The sequence below is a fragment of the Rhyacophila brunnea genome, unplaced genomic scaffold (genome assembly GCF_057557595.1).
Source record: "Rhyacophila brunnea isolate RB1 unplaced genomic scaffold, BYU_Rbru_1.0 scaffold_2, whole genome shotgun sequence".
Classification (NCBI taxonomy): Eukaryota; Metazoa; Arthropoda; class Insecta; order Trichoptera; family Rhyacophilidae; genus Rhyacophila; species Rhyacophila brunnea.
In genome coordinates, this window is record NW_028232859.1 from 46,282,954 (window position 1) to 46,306,908 (window position 23,955).

General features: G+C 33.7%; 1 protein-coding gene across 1 annotated transcript in view; it reads left to right on the forward strand.

Annotated features, from left to right (window-relative positions):
- Positions 1-14,154, forward strand: part of TppII (Tripeptidyl-peptidase II) — a 30,064-nt gene extending 15,910 nt beyond the window's left edge. Inside the window, exons 13-20 of the mRNA XM_085947610.1 lie at positions 1,294-1,405; positions 1,530-1,652; positions 3,217-3,372; positions 3,987-4,075; positions 8,679-8,902; positions 11,069-11,339; positions 11,746-11,920; positions 13,302-14,154. Of these exons, the coding sequence (XP_085803736.1) occupies positions 1,294-1,405; positions 1,530-1,652; positions 3,217-3,372; positions 3,987-4,075; positions 8,679-8,902; positions 11,069-11,339; positions 11,746-11,920; positions 13,302-13,511 (1,360 nt within the window). The 3' untranslated portion in view covers positions 13,512-14,154. The remainder of the gene's footprint in view (positions 1-1,293; positions 1,406-1,529; positions 1,653-3,216; positions 3,373-3,986; positions 4,076-8,678; positions 8,903-11,068; positions 11,340-11,745; positions 11,921-13,301) is intronic.
- The last annotated feature ends 9,801 nt before the right edge of the window (positions 14,155-23,955 follow it).

A 23,955-nucleotide genomic window follows, 5' to 3' on the forward strand; every position in this document is an offset into this window, starting at 1 on the left:
TATGACTTGACCGGTCTAGGGCCCAGATGCATAGATGTTATTGTTAAGTTAACCTAACTGTTGATAGTTACGCTTGACTTGCTTAGGTTACAATGCGGCCCCTTAGAGTCAAAGAAACGTATTTCATTTTTCTCTACTTCACAGGAGACCCCAAACACAAGTAAATTTACATTCCACAGACATTAAGGTGACGCATCAGTGAAACGCAAAATAATTTTCAACTGTACGCGCGACGAAATTTTGGACTCGCTGCCATTCACTGAGAGAATGTTGACCCAGGAACACGTCACTTTGCTGCGTGATGGCGACGGGTCAATTAATTCTAAAATCGTGTAAAGATGACTAAAAACGTTACCCATTTACTTTAAAAAGAAAACATGTCAATGAATATATTATTATTGTTACTAATAGAACAATAAACAGAACATAAAATGGACGTATGTTGGATTTATATGACAATTAATATTTCGTTTGACAGGCGTCATTTTCACCCGCCACCCGCAATCCGCGCATCGCCTAGCGACGATCTTTTTAGACCGTGCCTCAACTAATGCATGGCCTTAACAAGAAAGTGCAGGAGATATGTATTGACTTATCTTTTATCCATTGAATTTTTTGATAAGTTTCTTTGTCACTTAACATAACATATCATCCAATACCATACGTAACTCAAAATTGTTAAAAATTAATATAGGTTACCTTTGACTCTAAGGGGCCGGATGGTTACATGATATTTAAGATTTCGTTGCTTTTTGCGGTCGAAAGTGGTACCGAAAATTCCGATTTCCCATAAATTATTAAAAATATTTTTTAATTTTACAATTGCAAAATAGTGAAAACTACACAATATAAATGAAAAATCATGAATTCATAGTTAATCCTTTCGACGCATGCAAATATTATTAATTAACTGCAGCAAAATTTAATTTTAACTATTTTCATCTCAATTCAGACTCAATTCATTTCGGCATGTTTACATGTGCAGTGTAGCGTACACTGCAGCGTTGACAACTGTTATTTGGAAATGGATAGACAATATTATTTTGCTGTGCTGCAAATAAAGAAACCAAAATATTCTTTTTTACCTACAATGTGTTTTCGATTATTTTGGCAGCAGTTGGTTGTGTTTATCAATTGTCATTAAGTGTCGTAGCGCTGGCACTTAAGTAACTGATTTCACCTATCTAGGATTGAGCTTAAGGCCATTTAAGGAATTAACTACAACTATGCATCTGGCCCGGGTTAAAATATTTTGTGATAAGTTAAATAGTATTGAGTTATTTTATTTTTCAGGCCATCGGAATCAAAAGTAATGCCTCTATCGGAGAGAGATGTCATTCCCCCGGGACGGCAAATATATGAAATTATCAACACTTATAATTTTCATATTGCAAAAGCGACTGAGGTAAACTGCAAATAATATAATAAAACGCTTTTTAACTGCATAAATATTTTTGAACATACATAATTTAGAAACTTTTTCAACTCTTGCCTGCCGCGATTCTAATTGATTTAAACTTTTATTTCAGATTACACCAAATATATCATTGTTAAGTGACATGCTGTACGAATCAGAGTTTGAATCTCAATTATGGATGTTGTTTGACTCGAATAAGCAGCATATAGCGTCAGGAGATGCTTATCCTTGTAAAGTAAGACCTTTTTTAATTCGACATATTCTCAATGTATAACAGTTTCTTATATAGTTATTACATTCAATTTTTTTTTTTTTACCATGTCCGATCCAAAGAAGATCATATCGTCGCCCTCAAGGAAGAACTCACCAAATACAGTTTTTGCTCAAAATGAGTTATTTATACAGAAAATCTTTCAATTTTTAACTCTATCTTAGAAAAAATCACCAAAATTCTATCTATAGGTTTTATGTTAAAAATTACAAAAACAAAAAATTCACCAACTACATAGAAAAGATATTTGTGTTATGGAAAAAGTCAGGAAAAATGTTACATGTTTTAAATGTAATGTACATAAAAATAACCAATCAAACAAAAAAAACCGTTTCCTTCTATGTATTTTCGTTTTCTAATGAGAGCAATTTAAAATTTTCAAAAAGTTTAAAAGTCGTTTATCTCAAGATTGGCGACGATATGGACCTCCACAGAGTGGAGGTTTGTATTAACAGATTTTGTTTTTATGAAGAATGGATGTCGGCCACATGCTCAACCTAGTAGGTCCATAGTCTAACTTATACACAAATTGAAAAACAATATGTGTACTTACCAGATCCAGGATTCGAACCTGGGACCCACGACACTGTAGGCCGACGCTTAAGCCTCACGGATAATTTAATGATACCTAATTGAACTGAGTTCTGCTCTGAATTATCACTTAGTGAAGTAACTCAAAAGAAATTAGTTTGTAATAATGAAAGCCATCTGCTAGTAAAACTATCTATTTTGTCCGCAAATTGTTTTTCCAGGCGGTTACAAAATAACTGCTTTATAATAGTTAACTGTAATTAACTATGATAACTGCCTAATAAAAGTTATTTTACTTATTAGGGAAGTGACTGTTGTAGGTATTAAAACAAAACCTCTTGTGACCAAAACTCATCACATTATATTTTCGCTTGTTGTAGTCATTGTCATAAATGAATGACTCTTATTTATAATAATAATATTATGTACACACAACTGAAACTGTATACGACAGTGGCGAGGGGTAGAGGTAGGCTGTTAAGGTTCAACATAAAAAATGCACATTAAACTTTGTCAGCCATACTTGATAAAAAATATTCTTCTATCTATAAAGTATATAAAATTATGTATAGTTTAATGGCATAATTTTAGATATTTTATATATAATATAACAAATATTTTTTGACTATTATCTACTAAGGCTTGAATTAGGAAGGATTTGATTGAATTTTAAAAACTAACAAACACTATCGACACATTGTACCTAGTCTTAGTTCAATGAAAACAAATACGTTTGACTGACAAAGTTTAGTGTGCACTACTGATATCGGATCTTAACAGCATACCTTCGCCCTTCGCTACTGGTATTAAACATAACCTACTATGTAAAAATCATTTTAAATTTCGAGTGATTATTTAAATGTGTTAGATTCTATTTAACTCAGTTGCTTGATCAAATGCGTACGTCCGTTTAATATTATACTTCAATTTAAATTATGAACAAATTCTCTGTTTTCTTAATAAAGCTATGTGCTGACGTTATTTAATGTGTTCACAGTATACATTTAAAGCAGAGAAGGGAGACTATGTGTTGAAATTGAATGTACGGCACGATCGGAAGGATGTTCTGGATAAGTTGAATGAACTGCCCATGCTGCTGCAGCAAAAACTTTCGCAGCCTCTCACCCTAGATGTGTATGCTTCACAATCACAGGTTATTATTTCAGAAATATTTTTTTATACGATATCAAGAGAGATTTTCCATGTAATCTGCTATTTCACATCATGGTTAAATATAATTAGAGCCCTATGTATAATCATACTTATGTAAATACGTGGGTTTATGCATAGTGTAGCCAATTTTCAGACACATAACGGATAACGCGTCTCACAGAAATCAAGTAAATATAGTTTGAATATCTTTTACTCATTTCTGACAAAGCAAAAGCAAAACTTTTAGTAGATATTGATTATTGAAACTAGTTTGATATTTTTCATACGTATGTAGACCATTATATCTTCGGTGTGTACATTTATTCAATTTAACCACTGATACTTAAGGCATCCATCAAATTATTTAATGTTTTTATTATTATTTACTATTTATAATTACCTATTCAATTTATATAATGCAGTTTTCATACTTTTAATATTTTAAAAACCTACAACTGCACCATGCATAGGGTTCATAATTAGTTAGTTTTATATAACGTCGACATCTTTGCATTTGGCCCTTAGTGGTTATCAAGTTTACATACTACATATTTGATTATGCGTTTTAACCTAGATAATGGAAACCTTTTTAATAACGTTAATGTCATTTTCCAGGCACTTGTAGGGGGTAAAAAAATGGTTAGCGGATGTATTATTCCTGGTAGTATGCTGCCCATATACCTCGCACCCTTGCCCAGTGATAAGTATGTCCACAATAATTATTATTCTTTTAAAGCATATCACTATTCTTAAGTACTATATTTGCCCGAATATAACGCAAAGCTTTTAACCTAAAATATTTTTCCATATCATGTTTATTATAATATTGCCAGCTTTCGACCAAAAGAAAAAACTCAGGCAATAGGTTAAAAAGTAATAAACGGTTCTTTATTTAATTTTTTTATATTTTGAATTGTACATGCTAATGAAAAATAATCCATAGCCACAAGTGACCTTCTGGGTACCCATTGAGCATCACTGTATTTTATAATAAGTGAAAAGCAATACTTAGTTTCCCCCACTAAAGTATTCTTGTTTTAGCAATGTGCCTGACTGCAGTGTAAATGTGCTACCAGAGTTGCCATGCCATCTAATATATAAAAATTAATATTTGTGTGTTTGTTTGTTCGTATTTAATGCGCAGCCATACCGTTCATCCGATTGCGATAAAACTTTGTAAACTTATTGCTTGCACTTGCGGGAAGAGTATAGGCTATACTAATATATAAAAATGAATGTCTGTCTGTCTGTATGTCTGTCTGTCTGTGTGTCTGTCCCGTATGCGTTCCTATACCATTCATCCGATTGCAATGAAATTTTGGTAAGTGGTTGTATGCATACCCATAAAGGTTTCTGAATTAGAAAAATCATCATCTTCTTCTTCTTCTTCATTATATTTTTTTTTATTCGTATGGTTCCTATACCATTCATCCGATTGCAATGAAATTTTGGTAAGTAGTTGTATGCAAACCCATAAAGGTTTCTGAATTAGAAAAATCATTATCTTCTTCTTCTTCTTCATTCTATCTTCTTTTATTCGTATGGTTCCTATACCATTCATCCGATTGCAATGAAATTTTGGCAAGTGGTTGTATGCACACCCATGAAGGTTTCTAAATTAGAAAAATCATCATCTTCTTCTTCTTCATTCTATCTTCTTTTATTCGTATGGTCCCTATACCATTCATCCGATTGCGATGAAACCTTCATCAGTTGTTGTGGTAACACCCGCAATGGTTTTTGAATTAGTACAACCATCTTCTTCTTCTTCTTCTCCTATTCTATATTCTTCTATTCGTATGCGTTCCTATTCCATTCATCCGATTGCAATAAAATTTTCGTCAGTAATTGTGCCAACACCCGCAAAGGTTTCTGAATTAGTACAACTATCTTCTTCTTCTTCTTCATTCTATCTTCTTTTATTCGTATGGTCCCTATACCATTCATCCGATTGCAATGAAACCTTCATCAGTTGTTGTGGTAACACCCGCAATGGTTTTTTAATTAGTGCAACCATCTTCTTCTTCTTCTTCTATTCTATATTCTTCTATTCGTATGCGTTCCTATTCCATTCATCCGATTGCAATAAAATTTTCGTTAGTAATTGTGCCTACACCCGCGAAGGTTTCTGAATTAGTACAACCATTTTCTTCTTCTTCTTCTTCATTCTATCTTCTTTTATTCGTATGGTCCCTATACCATTTATCCGATTGCGATGAAACCTTCGTCAGTTGTTGTGGTAACACCCGCAATGGTTTTTGAATTAGTACAACTATCTTCTTCTTCTTCTTCTATTCTATATTCTTCTATTCGTATGCGTTCCTATTCCATTCATCCGATTGCAATAAAATTTTCGTTAGTTATTGTGCCTACACCCGCGAAGGTTTGGTCCCTATACCATTTATCCGATTGCGATGAAACCTTCGTCAGTTGTTGTGGTAACACCCGCAATGGTTTTTGAATTAGTACAACTATCTTCTTCTTCTTCTTCTTCTTCTATTCTATATTCTTCTATTCGTATGCGTTCCTATTCCATTCATCCGATTGCAATAAAATTTTCGTTAGTAATTGTGCCTACACCCGCGAAGGTTTCTGAATTAGTACAACCATCTTCTTCTTCTTCTTCTTCATTCTATCTTCTTTTATTCGTATGGTCCCTATACCATTTATCCGATTGCGATGAAACCTTCGTCAGTTGTTGTGGTAACACCCGCAATGGTTTTTGAATTAGTACAACTATCTTCTTCTTCTTCTTCTTCTATTCTATATTCTTCTATTCGTATGCGTTTCTATTCCATTCATCCGATTGCAACAAATTTTTCGTCAGTAATTGTGCCAACACCCGCGAAGGTTTCTGAATTGGTACAACCATCTTCTTCTTCTATTCTATCTTCTATTCGTATGCGTTCCTATACCATTCATCCGATTGCAATGAAATTTTGATCAACTGTTGTGCTCACGCCGCAAGGTCTCTGAATTGTTACAACTATTTTCTTTTTTCTTCTATTCTATCTTCTTCTATTTGTATGCGTTCTTATACCATTCATCCGATTGCGATGAAATTTTGACCAGTTGTTGTGAGCACGCCCGCGAAGAGTTCTGAATTAGTACAACCATCTTCTTCTTCTTCTATTCGTATGCGTTCCTATACCATTCATCCGATTGCAATGAAACTTTGGTGAGTTGTTGTGCCCTTGCCCGCAAAGGTTTCTGAATTACTACAATCATCTTTTTCTTCTTCTATTTGTATGCGTTCTTATGCCATTCATCCGATTGTGATGAAATTTTGACCAGTTGTTGTGCGCAAGCCCGCGAAGGTTTTTGAATTAGTACAACCATCTTCTTCTTCTTCTATTCGTATGCGTTCCTATACCATTAATCCGATTGCAATGAAACTTTGGTGAGTTGTCATGCGCATGCCCACGAAGGTTTCTGAATTAGAAAATCATCTTCTTCTACTATTCGTATGCGTTCCTATACCATTCATCCGATTGCGATGAAACTTTTGTCAGTTGTTGTGCGCACACCTGCGAAGGTTTCTAAATTATTATTATATAACATACAAAGTTTGTTGTTTGTTTGTTCCATCCAATTTTGATTTTTTTTTTTACTACATATTTATAACATTAATAACGTTTTCATATTTTGGATTCGATTTTAATTTAGTGTTCTTATGTTTGACCTTTACTCCTATTATAATTATTTTCATATTGCCATATTGTATTACACAGATATTTTAATATTAAAGAAATAATTACCTCTTATTATTTTTCAAATATCTAAGATAAATATAACCACGAAGCGACCCCGTGCGAAGCCGGGTACTTCAGCTAGTGTCTAATAAAAATTTCCTAATATTTCATTCGGAAAAGAAGAAAAAATATTTTTTATCGAATAAACTGATATAATAATGTAATTATTTACAAACAATATACGATGGTTGTCCAAGAATTGAAGACATTTATTATTTTGAAAATCAGGAAAATTTTGTTTTTATAAAATAAGCATACGAAATTTTATGTACATATCCCCACTATTTTTCGATGTAGTCCCCGTTACGATCGATGCACTTGGTGAGCCGTGGCACTAGGTTCTTGATTCCCTTGTCGTAGAACTCTGCCACCGCTTTCCTCATAAATGTTCTCACCTCTTCCTCAACGTCCTTATCAGTCTCGAGGTGTTTTCCGGCCAAATGTTGCTTCAGGTGAAGAAAAAGATGGAAATAACTCGGTCGGGACCATAAGCAGGATGACGGAAGACATCCCATTTGAATGAATCAAAAAGGTTCAAAAAGACCTAAGCGCTTTACACACGATTTTGCTTCTGAGCTTCCGTCAGAATTTTGGGCACCCAACAAGCACACCTTTGTATACCCCAATTTTCCGTTCAATCGTTTTTATGGTAGACTTAAATTGCAAGCTCACGGACGGTCAGACGGCGATCTTCACGAACTTTATCATTGATTTTCTTCAACAAAACATCACCAATTGAGGACCTTCTTCCTCTCCCCACCTCATCATGAACACTCGTTCTACCACTCGAAAACTAGTGCACCACTTCCTGACATTCCGCTGGTTCATCACATTACCATAATTATGTGAGACAACGATGAATTTCAACAGGATGGACTCCCACCTGGTTAAGAAACCGAATGATGGAACGCTCCTCGCAGGCGGCGGGATTTGACAGCAGAGCGTACGTCTCAAACGGACGCAAAGGTCATACTAAAGCGGCTACCGAGCCGGCTCACCACTTGTTCTGGAGAGGGAAGTCTACGCTACACGCCACATCTGCCATCTTTTGAAAAATAACATCCGTGTCGCCAAAAATTAATAAAGGCCTTCAATTCTTGGACAATCCTCGTACTAAGAAACTTACTATTACATAGGTCACTTTAAAGATGGTTTTCCCAAATAATTTATGAGATATTATAGGAGTAGATATGCTTTTTTGTTGTTTGTATTTCATTTCCCTTTCAGCGGTTGTCCATAAGTTGCCACGCCGTAAGGGGTGGTTATAGAAAATTTGACATCACAAAAACCCATTTTTAAGAATTGGGGGAGAGTAGTTCAAATATGATGTATTTAATTTAGACAGGAATTATGTGATGATGGGTAGAGGAGGACCCTTAAAATAGTGAAAATCGTAGTGATGCATTTTTAGGAGTTTCTAACATATTTACAATGTATTTTTGTTAATATTATGTAGGTTGCAATATAATTTAAGTATTTTATGTGAATATTCGAATCATTGTTGACAAGATTAACTTTGAATATATTTTGACTTTCATTGTGTTCTATTGTATAGAATTGGGAAAAATGTGACCGTCGGTCAATATATGACAGGCAGTATCACCTTCGCCAAGGACGAGTTTGGCAAAAAAGTGGATGTGTACAGCCTCAAGTACATTCTGCCTGAGTCACCGAAGAAGGCCACCAACGGCAGCCCGGGTAAAGAACTAGAGAAGAGCAAGTCGGAGAAGTACGCCAAGGCCCTGAGGGAACTGAAGACCAGCTGGCTCAGCAAACTCGGTAAGAATTTTACAATTCATTCAACTCACAAAAATATAGGGTCTGGTAAAATAATTGTAACAATCCTTCCTACTTTAAAAATAATTGATGATATCTCATTCCACGCTGTAGAATGTATAGTGCCACTTCTATACTGTGGTTAGCTGCCATCGGGCATATTCAAAATTCCAAACCTTCGATCTGTTCACAGTATACACGGAGCTCTGATAAGTTGGTCACAATTAGGCTTCTTACGGTCAAAGAAACATATCATTTTTCTTTCCTTTACAAGAAAGCCCAAACACATACATGAAATTTACATTCCACTGACATAAACAAGAAAGAGTTTTCAAAAGATACGTATTGAATTATCAAGTATCTTTGTCACTTTACGTAATATGGTATTTTATGTCCAGTACCACACGTAACTCGACAATCCCTAGCAGGCAAGCAATATTCCGATGTTGCGATAATTTTCTTCCAAAATGGTAGCTCTAAACACAATATAGAAAGTCTGTCTGTACATAATATTATTTTATTGCAACCATATCTGTGTTCTCAATGACAATCATTTACTATTTTTTTCAAATGTGTCATGAAAAGTAATATACAGTCGAACTCGGTTATTACGAGGAAGACTGGACCGACTGAATTTGCTCGTTATAAGCATTACTCTTTATATCAGAGAATAGGTACTTTTAAATGAGCGGTCACATAACACAATAAGTTACAATTCAAACAAAAATACAAAATTAAAATTTTTTCCCGAAACAAGCATGGCATTCATAACTACAAAAGAAGTTGTTTATTTTAATGAACGCTAGTAGGTACCTACTGACGTCAGCTTGGATTTTTTACATGAAATTTCAACCATATGCGTGGATACTTTTTCAATGATGTCGGCAAAAACACCAATTAGGTACTTAGACACTTAACTAGAGTTATAAACGTAATCCGATCCCGGCGGCATTTGTCTACAGTCGTTTTTTTATTGTTAAGGGTTGAAAATGTTTGTAAACGATCGACACATTAACAATTATAAGAAAATTTTTGATTATATTTTTGCTCGGTATATCCGATAAGTAGCTCGTTATAAAAGTGAATAAATGTATATAGAAAATCATAAACTAAAATGTCAACGAATGTTTCCTCATTACATCCAAGATCTCGCTATGTCCGTGATGGTAATGACCAATTTCGGTTGTATTATACAGTAAAACCTCATTAGTAAGAATACTGATAATTCAAAATTCGCCATAATTCGAAATTTTCCCGAAAAAAAAGTCCCTTGAACATTATTTTCATATAAAACCATACCTTTAATTCAAATTTCGTAATTCGAAATGCTTTTCAGAGTTCTGGCATATAAAAATATTCAATAAATCGTAATAAAGTACACTATTTCATGAGCCAATCATTGAAAATTGTGACAGACTTTTCTTAAAACATGAAAAATTACTTATTTTATGAAGTTAATAAAAATAATCCTGACATTTTATGACCCATTTCGGTAGGCACATCTATGACTGAAAACGAAATTAATAAAAATAAAAAAAATTCAAAATTTTTTATATTTCCCCCCCCCCCCCATACATTTCATAATTCGTAATTCGATTTTTTTTTCGATTTTCGGTCCCATGGAATTCGTTTCACACATTGGTCCCGGCAGGATTGGCATTTTGTCCCGGCTGTTGTTCCGATGAATGATTGTCAATAATAAATTATCATAGTAGTAGTAGCCGTAGTAGCGTATATGTGATGAGATAGCAGGGAAGGGTGTGAAAAAAGTTCATTCCAGCGAAAAGTGTGACTGGTACAATAAATAAATAAAATAATTTTAATTTCTGCTGCAACACACCATCCGCATTCTTTTAATAGGTAGGTAATAAAACAATTTTTGGTGGTTAAATGTGTTTCTTTGCCCTATACCCCACACTGTCCCAGTTTAGAGTTTCATAATTATGGTAAACCTAACCATACTGAAAAATGCAACTTTTTCAATAGAGTCAGAAATTGAATCTATTAATAACGAGTGATTTTAATTGAAATGAATGTTACACCTGGAATTATATTTTTGCCTCGACTGAAAATAAAATAGTTTTTGTTGTAACCCACATTACCTCCCGGGTCCAGCTATTATTTCAGTTCCACCTTACCCGATACTTAATTTGATCATTCATTTTACAGAAGGGGATCAAGCGCAGACCGTTTACGAAGAACTGTTGGTAGCGTTCCCGACACATCTCGGTTGCCACACGGCTTACATGCAATGTCTGGATCCATCCACAGACATGCGGAAGCTGCCGCACCCTTACTGCACGCCTGATACGACCGAGGCTGCCTGCACTAAGATCATCGCTATAGCTGATAAGATAATTGCGGCCATCGATCAAGATAGCCTGTTGGCTTATTTAGGATTGAAGAATGACAGCAGGCCTGATGCAGCGAAAATTAAAATGTATGTATGAAAGGGTTCCAGGTAGATTAGGCATGTTAAATTACTCGACATTCTTACTTAGTGGATAGTCAAGCTCAGAAGTTCAAATCAGTTTGACGAAAAGTAAATGTTTTGCGCAGATACCTACCCAAACTATATTAAAAAGAAAAATACTAATAAAAATTTTGCTTGCGGGACTGTGTTTTTATGGAACATTTCAATTTATTAACAGGGTACTATTTGGTGAAGATTTAGTACTGTTACCTTAATTTGTTACTTTTCAAAGTATACCCTGCAATCTATTCCCAGGAGATGCTGCAGAATATTTTTAAATTTTAGTAATATTAATTCAGTCACAGGCAATATGGTAAAAAAGACGTCTCACTAAAATATTTTGACTGATTCTTGATTTTTATGTTTTCAACAGCCAACAGGATAAGCAGCGTGGTTACTTGCTGGAGGCGTTGAACAAGCGTGGAATAGCGTTGTGCAGAATATACTTTTTAAATGGAAATTCGGTTGAATCCAAACCGACAACTTTAGAACAAATTAAACAGACTGTGGTCGATATTCTTAAGTTTACTGATTTGACTGATTCAAAGGTGTGTATTTTTTATTTTTTTTTGGATATACTTGCACTAATAGTGAGTATTTTGAACTATTGCGACAATAACTGTTTACACATAAAAGTGCTGACTGTCTCTCCAATCAAAGAGTAAGGGAGAAGCGATGTTGTCATTTTATGGTACTATTTGACAGTCGTAATAATTGGTTAACCTTATAATGAGTCTGCGCAGGTACAGATATTGCACGGTCCAATTGTCGCGTGAAAATTCAGAAAATTCTGAACCTTTTTGATTCATGCATACATTCTTGCAATTTGCACGATAATATGTGTTTACACATGCATTTTTTTTGTTGATAATACATACTGTCAGCAGTAAATCTATGCATGTGTAAACATTACATTACAACCATACATCAAAAATTTGCTAGTTTGCACAATGATCATAGTGAATAAAGTAAACATCAATTTGTTTCATACATATTTTGTTTTAAAAATGAATAATTAACTACCATGTAAGTACTTCATAAGAAATATAAGTGTAGTATCGTTGTTATTTTTTTTTTTAAAGAAACTGCAATTATTTGTAATGTTTATTTTTTATTTATCTTTCCGCCAAGCAACCATTATGGTGCCCCGGCCACAGAAAATTTTTCAAAACGGAGCCACAGGTCAATGAAACATTGAGAAACAATGCAAGAGATGATAGAACAGTCTTGTTTAAAATTTAAATACAGTAAAACCTCGTTAATAAGAACATGGATAATTCGAAATTCGCCGTAATTCGAAATTTTCGCGAAAAAAAAGTCCCTTGAAATTCGAAATTATTTCAGAGTCCTGGCATATAAAAATATTCAATAAATCGTAAAAAAAGTACACTATTTCATGAGCCAGTCATTAAAAATTGTGACAGACTTTTCTTAAAACATCATAAATTATTTATTACAAGGTAATAAAAATAATCCTGACATTTTATGACCCATTAACACACGGAACAGGAAATTTGGTTGGCTATGATCGGAAACGATATTAATGAAAATCAAAAAAAAAAATTTTTTTACAAATTTTTTAATTTTTCCCGCATACATTTCATAATTCGTAATTCGAATTTATTTTCGGTCCCTTTGAATTCGTATTAACGAGGTTTTACTGTAATAAAATAGGCACATCTGTCTATACCCTTACCATTATATCTTGGCTACGGGTGTTATAACAATGATCTGAGGGAACTAAGGACCACCCCGCAAATTTTCAAATATAAATCTACGCCGCCGATCCCCGCTATAGTCTGTAACACTTCGTACAGCGCTATAAAATCATAACCAAGAAATGACAGTTGTGGTATAGTTTACATTTCCTACTTTGCTCGGTTATGTATTTCTTTTATGCATTATCTAATTGTCTCATTATTGTTTCAGGTAATCCATTTTGCTCTGTGGCATAGTATAGTTTTAGAGCAGTGGGGACGCTCGATCAAATTCCTTAATAAAATAGCGGACGAGCGCTCCACAAACGATATAGAAGATAAGCTCATTAAAGTGTACACGGCTCTGGAGTGGCACCACGCTGCTCTCTTCGCCACCAGTTCTCTGCCGGTCAAATATCCAACGGCATACAGACTGTTCTAATTCCGTCTTAATTGAGTTTAGTGTAATAAATAAATCATTATCAACTGGCGTCATCCAATCAACATGTAAAGGTATCCCCTAACATCTTCCAGTTTTCTCGGTTATCTGTATCAAGCAACTGCCACGTGTCCCCGCTTCACTTATACATGGATCTTCGGTAGCCTTTTTTCATTACCATCGGATGACCATGCTTTCTAGCCATTATAATAAAAAAATATATGTATAAATTTTCATCTCGTGTGCATTCGATGCAACAGCAATTTTTTTTTACTAACAAGTTATAGGCAATAAAATATTTAATTTGTAAGTCAACCTTAAGTATTTGATCAATAGGTAAAGAGATAATAGTATTTACTGTTCCCAATTTATTGTACATAAGTAATTCATCGAACATGGCGGTGTACCTATGGTGAATGTCATTGCATTTGCTTGTATTATTTAATGTCAACGGCCATTAGCTAAGTCTTATCAATGTCAATTTTGTAAAATAAATTTGTTACTCTTATAAAAAAACACACCAATTAGCACATCCGTCGTGCTATTAATTTAGTTATATATGTTTTATTTTTTTAACGGGACAGTTTTAATTTATATATTTTATCTTATGTATGACAATAAACCAAACACAATAACTGAATACCCAAAAGTTGTTTTAATTAAATTATCCTGGAAATATCCTCAAAAAGAATTACAGTAAAACTCAGTTGATTCGGAATTTTCGCGAAAATTCATAAAATCTATATTTAAAGTGGTTTTGAACAATTTTACAAAATCGGAACAAAAAAACATATGGCAAAAAAAATTGTTTTACTGTTCGCATTTCATAATTCGATTTGTTGATTTTGAATTAACAGAGTTATACTGTATTATTCTCCATTATGTTCTTACTATAGTATAGCACTGTCTACATCGGTGCATTTCTTCGTTTGCTAGTTAAACTCATTGCATTGTATGTGTGGCATGCACATTGCGTGCCTCAAATCGGTATCAAAATTCCTATTTATCATTATGAAAGTGCTAGTGTACATAGATAGCTTCATGACCGATGGATTTCTGTTCACATCATGCCAGTGTTGCCAACCAAACAATTTCGTGAAAAATGCGTATTAATATACCTGCAGGGGGATCCGTAGTTACGCAGATTGTCGCTAAGACATCTGCGGCTATGCTATAATGGTCAGGCTATGTTTAAAGTATGTCATGGCTTCTTTGCTGTAGAAATAAACTATCCATATTGTTGAAAAAGGTTGTATAGCCATTGTTTTCTGATAATGAATAATTTTCTTTTAACACAATATTTTTGAGAAAAAATAATTCAAACTAGGTACTAGACTTTTCCAGCTTCGTTGCCTTATAATTTAAGCCTTGGGGAACTTTGAAAAGTTATGGGCGTTATATGTCTGAATGAATCCCTGCTAGAAAATTTGCGAGATCAACTTGAAGCTTAGACCAGTTTCTGCCAAACTGTGTGCCGCAAGAAGTCTCAGGTGTGCCGCGAAGGAAGAAGCCTCCAAACTGTTCATAACATAAATTCAACATCTACATATTCAAATAAATATTTGTCACTTCACTTTCACTGTATGAAAATATGAAAAAAAATATATACAAATTTTAAAAATTTTGCCAGGAGTGCAGAGGACATTAAAACTCATTTCTGCATCATTTTCCAAGTATTTTCCATCACTTGATTATCAAATAATGGACCAATGGGTCATCAATCCATTCGCTAGATTCAACGGTACACACCTGACACCGACAGGAAATTTTAATAGATCTAAAAAATGACCCTGTGCACAAAGCCTCATTTTCTGAGCTAGACTTGTCAGCATTTTGGATATCGCTTTGGTGTCAATACCCTCGATTGGCTACAACAGCGATTAAATCTCTGTTGCCGTTTAAATCGTCGTATCTTTGCGAATTTGGTTTTTCAGCGGTCGTGGAAATGAAATTAAAAAAACGAAAACGGTTACTATTAGTAGATGAGGAGTTGGATGTAATTTAGAGCCGCGTTTTGACAGAATTCTTTCTAAAAATCAATAATTACATCCTCCTCACTTTTAAAATTATTACCACTTATGTACATAACGACGGGTCCAAGAAAAACCGCTGTAAGTCTGAAATCACAAATGTTCAGGAGAGCGAAAAAACTAAAATTTTGACAGTTTTAAATTCATTCTATAAAATGAGTAAGTTTTTTCCAATATGATTTGAGTTAATCGGAGAGATACTATTATAGTCTATATTCTCATCAAAATTAAATGATGATTAATTAATTGAGGCATCTATTTCCAATACCCGCCAAATCCACACGCAAGCAATTTTGGCAAATGGACATTTTCTGTATAAGGAAATTACATGCTTAAATTTAACAAATAAAAATGCACGTATGTTAAGAAGTATGAATCTTTAGGATTAAACAATAAATTGCCGAAATATTTTCGTTTTATAGTATAAAAAATGCAAAACCCGTTTGGAGTTAACGGAGTTTGATTGTTATCACAGGATTTGGCGGAGTTAGTAAGTAATCACTGTTGGATTTGGCGTCGTTCGATGGTAATAAATTAACATTTGTTTCAGCATGATACAGGGTTACCAGCAATAATTATGTAAGTGCAAGTTTAGTTTTAAATATTTTTATTGAATAAAATTGATTCCATAATAAAAATAATGACATAAAATAATAAAAACTATAGAGTAGAGCTATAGCTACAGGGGTTCTCAACTGGAAAACAAGGAAATTGTTACCGCCTTTTTGAAAATGTATACAAAATAACAGTTAATTCGAAAACAACAGGTTTTCACAAAAATAAAAAAAAGAATATTATACTAACTAGATTCCTTATCATTTTTCATTGCGCACACGAATGTGTCCGCTGCCGCACTTGCGTGCGCGTTCAATCGCGAGAAATCTCTTCTATAGACAATACTAGCATGCAGGTAGAATATTTAGTAGGTATATAATATTAATTTATAGGTGCATATTATTTAAAAATCGTCCATTATTAAAAAAAAAAAAAAGAAAAACAATATTAAGTAGGTACTTAGTAGGTAATTTTCAAACAGATATGTAGTTAGGTACATTAATTATACGCCATTCTACTTTAAACTTTAAGCTACTTGATGTTTACATATTTACAGGTTTATTGTTTAAAACTTTTTCTTAAATTCTTAATTAATATTCTTAAATTACATAATTACTTCGATATGCCGTCACCAATAATAAAAAATACTGCATATTACGTTTTGTAGGTATTCGTTTAAATTTTAAATAAAAAAGAATTTGAAGTAAAGATACCTACAATTAAAAATACTGTTTGACTGTGTTACACATTAAAATGATCAACAAAACATAATAAAAATGTCAAGGAAGCAGGCAGTCACAATAAATAATGGGTTTCTTTATCACCAACCAATTATTAACAATCAATATTGCTGTCAACTTGCACAACTACAGCAGCAGCAGAATATTCGCGCTGTAAACGTGTATTGTTTCACTTTTAAAGCTTACAAAAAAACGTAAACAATCACATAAAATAAAAAAAACCACAGCATTTTAACAATAAATCATACATTTTATTACTCTATTGGAAAAAAAACCTTTGTTTTGATTCACATTTACACGGTGTTATTAATATGTTAGTTTTAATCGACGGACCTACATTTATTTTGAATCGGCGATAAATTATTCTTATAGGAATTTGTTATACCTATTCAAATTTGGCAAACATGCGTCATGAGCATTAGCATCTAGAATATTTATACATAAGAATACTTCTACATAAGACAGTGTTTGCATGTTATTTTATTATCTCCTTTGTAATTTACAATCTATTTTTTTAAATTAAAAGCTACTGAAATATAATTTACACGATAAAACCAAAAACACCAAGTGCCTACATAATAATTGACCGAAAAATAGGCATTGTCCACAATTAAATTATTATGTAGGTTATTATTTGAAGATGAATAGTGTGTATATAACATTTTTCACTGGCTTGTGGATTTGCTACAAGTAAAATTTATATTAAAAAAAAATTAAAAATTGACCTAATAATAAAATTATTAGTAGGTACCTAGGTACACACTCAAGAAACTCAAGATAGTTATGTGTAAAAATCTTTTGGGAAAACGCGTTTATGTTAATATTGTTTTCCGCCAGTGAGATGATTGATGGAACTTAAAATTATTAATTTGTTTGGTTATGTCATTTGCATTGAATTATTCTCGGGGGCCAAATGACCGATACAATGTTAACCCATTAATAAACGTTTTTTATTCACTAGTCTTTCGATAATTAAGTACTTATAATTCATTTTACAAAGAGATGTTGCATTCTTGAAAACTGCCATATTGGCACACTGTATATAGATCTGTATTTGAATAATCATGATATTATAAATTAATAATTTAACTCAAAACAATATTTCAACACAATTTGTTAAACACCCAATCGTTCTCAAAATTAGAGGGAGATATTAAGAACTTCATTTACCTTTCATTGCGTTGTATTTCTTTTTTCCATAAAAATCGTTACTGGATATGCTTCCGTCCTTTATTTAGAGATTTTTTTTGTACATTTTTCAATAATTCCGACATTATAACTTGGTAAAAACACGGACGAAATGGACACGATATTCACTGTTTGAGAGCTAGACCGCCATCTTGCATTACCGCGCAATGCAGAGCGTTCATTGGCTGATGAAGGATTTGGCGGATATGGGAACGATTTGCCGTCTGGAGATGGCGGATATAAGAAATAACTTGAAACTTTTGAGTCGTTTTTCCTAGGGATATAACGTATTTAGGAACAAAATAAATACACAGGCCGCACTGATTCTTATTCATAGACACGAAATAACCAAAACACGATTTTTTCGTGATTATGGATTTAGCGGGTATTGGAAATAGACGCCTCAATTAACAACTGAGATAATGTCCAAAAATCTATATTTGGAATAATATTACGCACTTTATATTTCGACTCGATTCAACATGCTTTTGCGCGGACGAAATAGATTACTGACTCCGCATAACAGACTCATATTCTGAGATAGAAACCTTGTTTTACGTCACATTTTTCTTACTCTATACGATTTTATTAGTTACAACTATAGTTAAAACGCTCTTTTACGGAAAAATCGACATTGCGCAATATTCAACTCGAAATAGTGGACATATTGATATATATTTTTTTTATACGGAGTTTTTATAATTTAAAAGTATTTAAGTATGATTTTTTATATTTTTTTGCAAATTATTATTGATATTTTTATAAATAATCAGAATATGTACATTACGAAATAATAAACATTCAGGAAAAATGTTCATAATGGAATAATAAAGAAGTTGTGAGGAAATTAGTACATAACACTACTAACTACACGATCAATAAAATATCTATTTTTTATACCTACATTGAAACAAAATTTTCATTAAAAATATAGAATAGATAGAAAAAAACAATATAATGTTAATGGTCATGTATATCGCGAGAACAGTTTTAATTTAATTAATATTCAATACAATTATCGAAACCAGAGAGATAATATATTTCATTAAATAAATCATTGTAAGTTCGTTAATAGTTTACATAAAAGATATACTGAGTGAATGGCTATCAATTAAATTAGTAAATATCACTTAAGAACACACATAATTATTATTGTTCAATACAAAAATACAAAGATATTAAATAACTAGTGGAATATAATATTATATATAACAATTTGGCACAAATGTACCTACCAAAGCATCGAAATGTTGGAAAAATATGTATAGGTTTATTTGTTTCAAAAATTTTACTACTAATAAAACTAAGGAAAGTGTTATTTATAACCTAATAAGTATTATTTAAAGACAGCTTAATTCACTTTCGTTATCAAATGAGATCGCATTATTAAACTGTTCATCAGCAGAAGTCAAATTCATATAAAATTTATACTAGGCTTGTATTACATACACATTCTATAATCACGATTAGGTATTTACCTATCTAAAATAATATTGATACAACATTATGTAGTTTTTATGTAACAAGAGTGATAACTTTTTCAGTACCTACCTTCTACTCTCTTTGTGGAGCATTCCAATTTTTGCAACATAATATCTTTCTGTAGTTGATCTTGTAAAATTGTAATTATAAGCTTATAAATACTGATCCAGTGATCATATTAACTATCGTTTTGTTTTTTAATGTTTATTGTTGATATGAGTTTAATTACTGATTAGTAAACATCAGTAGCGCACCCAGGGGGGGGGCCAGGGGGCCTTGGCCCCCCCCAAAATATGCAAATCATCATAATGATTTTACACATTGAAATCGAAAGTCAATAAACTATACCTTGGGCTTAGACAAACAACACGGCAAAAAATAATTTGTAATTCTCCAGCACCCTTTTTAGTAAAATTTCTTAGATTTTAATTTCTAACACAAAAATTTCGAAACACTGATGTCAGGTTTTTTTAGAAACCCGTTCCCTAATGAAATTCTGGAGAGGTATAGGTGATTGTTTGGGAGGGTTGACAGGGCTCTAACCTGGGGGACAGGGCTCTAACCTGGGGGCCCGGGCTGTGGGGGGCCGGCGTGTCGGGTTGACCAGATAAGTGAGATAAACACACACCATAAATTATCTTTAATAGTAAAAAAAGTCGTCTGCGGCGCGGCGCTATTACACTTCATGACTATGAACATTTTAAATTATATAATTGTCCAATATATTTTCAGATTATTATGTGTCGATACTCGACAGCTCCATTATTAAAGTAGATGTATTGAAAATTGCCAATAATTCACTGTATAAGTACCCTCAATTTTAACTAAAACACAATTTGAAAAACGTTAATGTACTATTTCACACTGTCTTTAATCTAAGCGGTGGATAGGGGGCCCGTAAAATACCCTAGCCCAGTGGTCGGCAAACTCATTAGTCAATAGAGCCAAATATCAACAGTACAACGATTGAGATTTCTTTTGAGAGCCAAATTTCTTATATGCGTAGGTAGTAAGTAGGTACACTGCTAATTTACTTAATGAACTTTAGTTAAAGTTTTAAGTCCTAATTAAATTATAGGTAGGTACACTGAATAAAACTGAATATCATACGTAATAATGATCTTATTTATTAATAAAAATTAAATTGTAAGTCAGGTATCCATAAAATTGAACCATGACAATGACTGACAAACTCAATGTGAATAATGGCCTTGCATCTCCTTGTAAAGTTTGGGTAAGTCAGGTTCGTATATTGTTGATTTAATTTTAAGCACGATTCCAGGTTCTCATCAGTAAATCGATTTCTCAATTTACTCTTGATTTCCTCTCTTGGAAATCTTTTTACTAACCACAAAACTTGCAATATTAACATTGTTGAAAGATTTTATTCAGTACCTAATTAAATTCAGAACTTTATTTTTCTTGACTCTTCTTCTCAGCTGCTTTCTTCCTTGCATCATCGACAGAATATTTAGCGCAAAATTACGAGTTTTTAGTTGTAGTATCTCTCTAAATTTGAATGCGCTAATTTTTCCCGACACATAAATAAAGGTCGGTAAGCCATTTAAGTTTTGAATAAACGCGAAGTCTCGGTCTATTCAACATTACATTTGCGGTTATCCTCTTCCATTTTCTTTGCTTCTTCTTTTTAGCCATGTCAAATATGGCAGAGAGCATCTGTGGCAGAGCCGCACTCAAGGGGCCAAGGAGCCGTAGTTTGCCGACCACTGCCCTAGCCTGAGGGCCCGTTTCAGGATGTGGGGGCCATGGTGTAGGTACACCGAGTGCAATAGACAAAAGACCGATAAACGAGATATTAGGCTGTGTTGTATTGAGTAGGTTGTGTATAATTTAAAAGCAATAATACTTTTTTTGTCCATTTTCAATTAATATTTTGAAACCAAAATATTAAAAAACCAAAAATCTGCGATAAACATTCGGCGAAAAGAACGACTACACCCACTACGGTGGTGATGTAAATCAAAAGAACATTTTTTCGGTGGAATTCGGCATAAATATTGTAGCTCTCTAGACCAGTGTTCCCCAAACTTTCGACATCTGTGTACCCCTTCTATAATTTTCGTAACACTGAGTACTCCTCATCAAAGAAAAATGCATATAAGTACTTTAATAACAATCAAAATATATTCCTTTTGTAGTACATGAACAAAATAATAATAAACGAAAAATAAAATTCATTCATAATAAAATCTGTACCTCAGAGGCAGACGGATGCAACTCCGTTTTTGGGGAAAATGAGTTTTTTTAAGAATCGTCAGCATAAAGGCTTTATTTATTAGAGGCAGAGAGATTAAAGTCCTAGTTGCTATAATAAAAAAGATATAAAGAATAGCATAAACATGCAAATGCCATACCTACCTTAGAAGCAGAAAAATGCAAATCCAATAATCTGCAATATGTACTAAACGAGAACCAGCCGGGAGAAGAAGCCGGCTTTAGAAGACGATACAGAACTATGGACCATATCCAAGTCATCAGAGAAATCAGAGCGGTAACAGGAATACAAGCTGCGCTATCCATGGATTTTATAGACTATGAGAAAGCGTTCGATTCTATAAAGAAATTTTCAATACTCGATGCACTCATAAATCAAGGAGTCCCCGGGTGATATATAAATATTTTCTCCATAAACCATCAGCAAAGGAATCCGACAAGGTGATACGATCTCACCTAAACTATTTACAGCTACCCTTGAAGACTTTTAAGGCAACTTGACTGGAATGGCAATGGTCCCCATAAATGGAGAATACGTGAGTCATCTGCGCTTTGCCGATGACAATACATAGTAGTTTGCAAGACTCAGAAAACCTCCAAAGCAGAATGCAGGAACTCGCTGAAGTAAGCAACAAAGTAGGCTTGAAAATAAATGTATCAAAGAAGAAAGTCATGTTCAACTGCTTTGCGGGTCAAAAAGAGATCCTCATCAATGCCATTCAGCTCTAAGTCGGCTCGCACATTGGAACTCGTCTCGCCTAAAAACGTGTCGAATACGTCGATGTGACGTCATCGTTATTTAATGAAACAACATAACACGTGTTGCCAAATGGAGCTTCGCAGATCGACCGAATGCAACTGTTTCGTCTGAAAAAAACATCTGGCTGTTGCATTCGACATGTTGCATCCTTCTCGGGCTCCGAGTCGGAGGGTCGAAGTCACAAAGAAACACATACGAATTGGACATTCCTATACCGGCTCGCCGATCGCCGCATTGAAATATCAATACGTTTCGAAGGCTACGCGCGACTGTCGCTAGATAGATGTGCGAGGTTGTATCATGCAACACTGGCCGCCTGTTCTCGGAAAATTTGATTTATGGCGGTAAGGCACACGAGGCGAGTTGTGATGTGCGAGCCGGCTAACAGGTGAAAAACTACATCAATCTGGGACAAGTGTCTATAGATGGGTGTATATTTGATGAAATTGTTCGCAGAGTAAAGCTAGGCTGGAGTGTTTTTGGGCGCCTGAATAATGTCTTCAAAAGTGACCTTCCACTGTGCCTAAAGCGCAAAGTTTTCAACCACTGTGTGCTTCCCGTGATCACAGAAAACAAGATCAAAGAGAGATCCAGAAACATACGAGTAGCACAACGTGGTATGGAGAGGTGCATCCTGGGCATAACGCGAAAGGACAAAAAGAGGAATGAGTGGATAAGGAAGTAGACAAGGGTTTGCGATGTAATAGAGTTTATTAAAAGCTTTAAATGGAGATGGGCTAGACACATAGCTCGAAGAAGAGACAATCGTTGGACAAATCTAGTCATCCAGTGGTATTCAAGAAGTACAAAACGTCCGCAAGGTAGACCCAGAGGCCGCTGGATTGATGAAATGAAAAAGTTCTGCGGAAGTACATGGCAACGCAATGCACACGACCGAGAGAAGTAGAATCAGCTTGGAGAGTAGCGAGGTTTTCATCCAGCAGTGAATAGATTCAGGCTGATGATGATGACATAATAAAATTTAAAAAAAAAAATGTTTTTTGCTTTGTTATATTTATACCTATAAGTTTTTCTAACTTACAAATTGTTTTATTTTGGCTAGATAAATAAGACACAAGTCCACATTAACAAAATATCTTTAGACGCAGAAGGATGCAAATCCATACTACGTTTTTTATTTTATTTTTTAGATATACAATTGTATTATATTTCTTCCTTTCTTACATATTCCAGAAGTACTTTAACACTCCCGTTGCCATGAAGAACTCGCACTTTATTTAGGCCCTTAAATCATGGATACCCCATTTATTATTTTATACAAAAAAATCTACTTTTAGCTATTTGTAGATAAAATGCTTATGCGTAAAAATAAAAATGCACAAGTAGTTTAATTGAATGTTTTCTATATAAAATTAATCATTTTCCAAAGTCTGATCGATATTTTGATAAGACAGTGATAGGGCTATGTAAAAAGATATACGTTAGAGAAACCCACA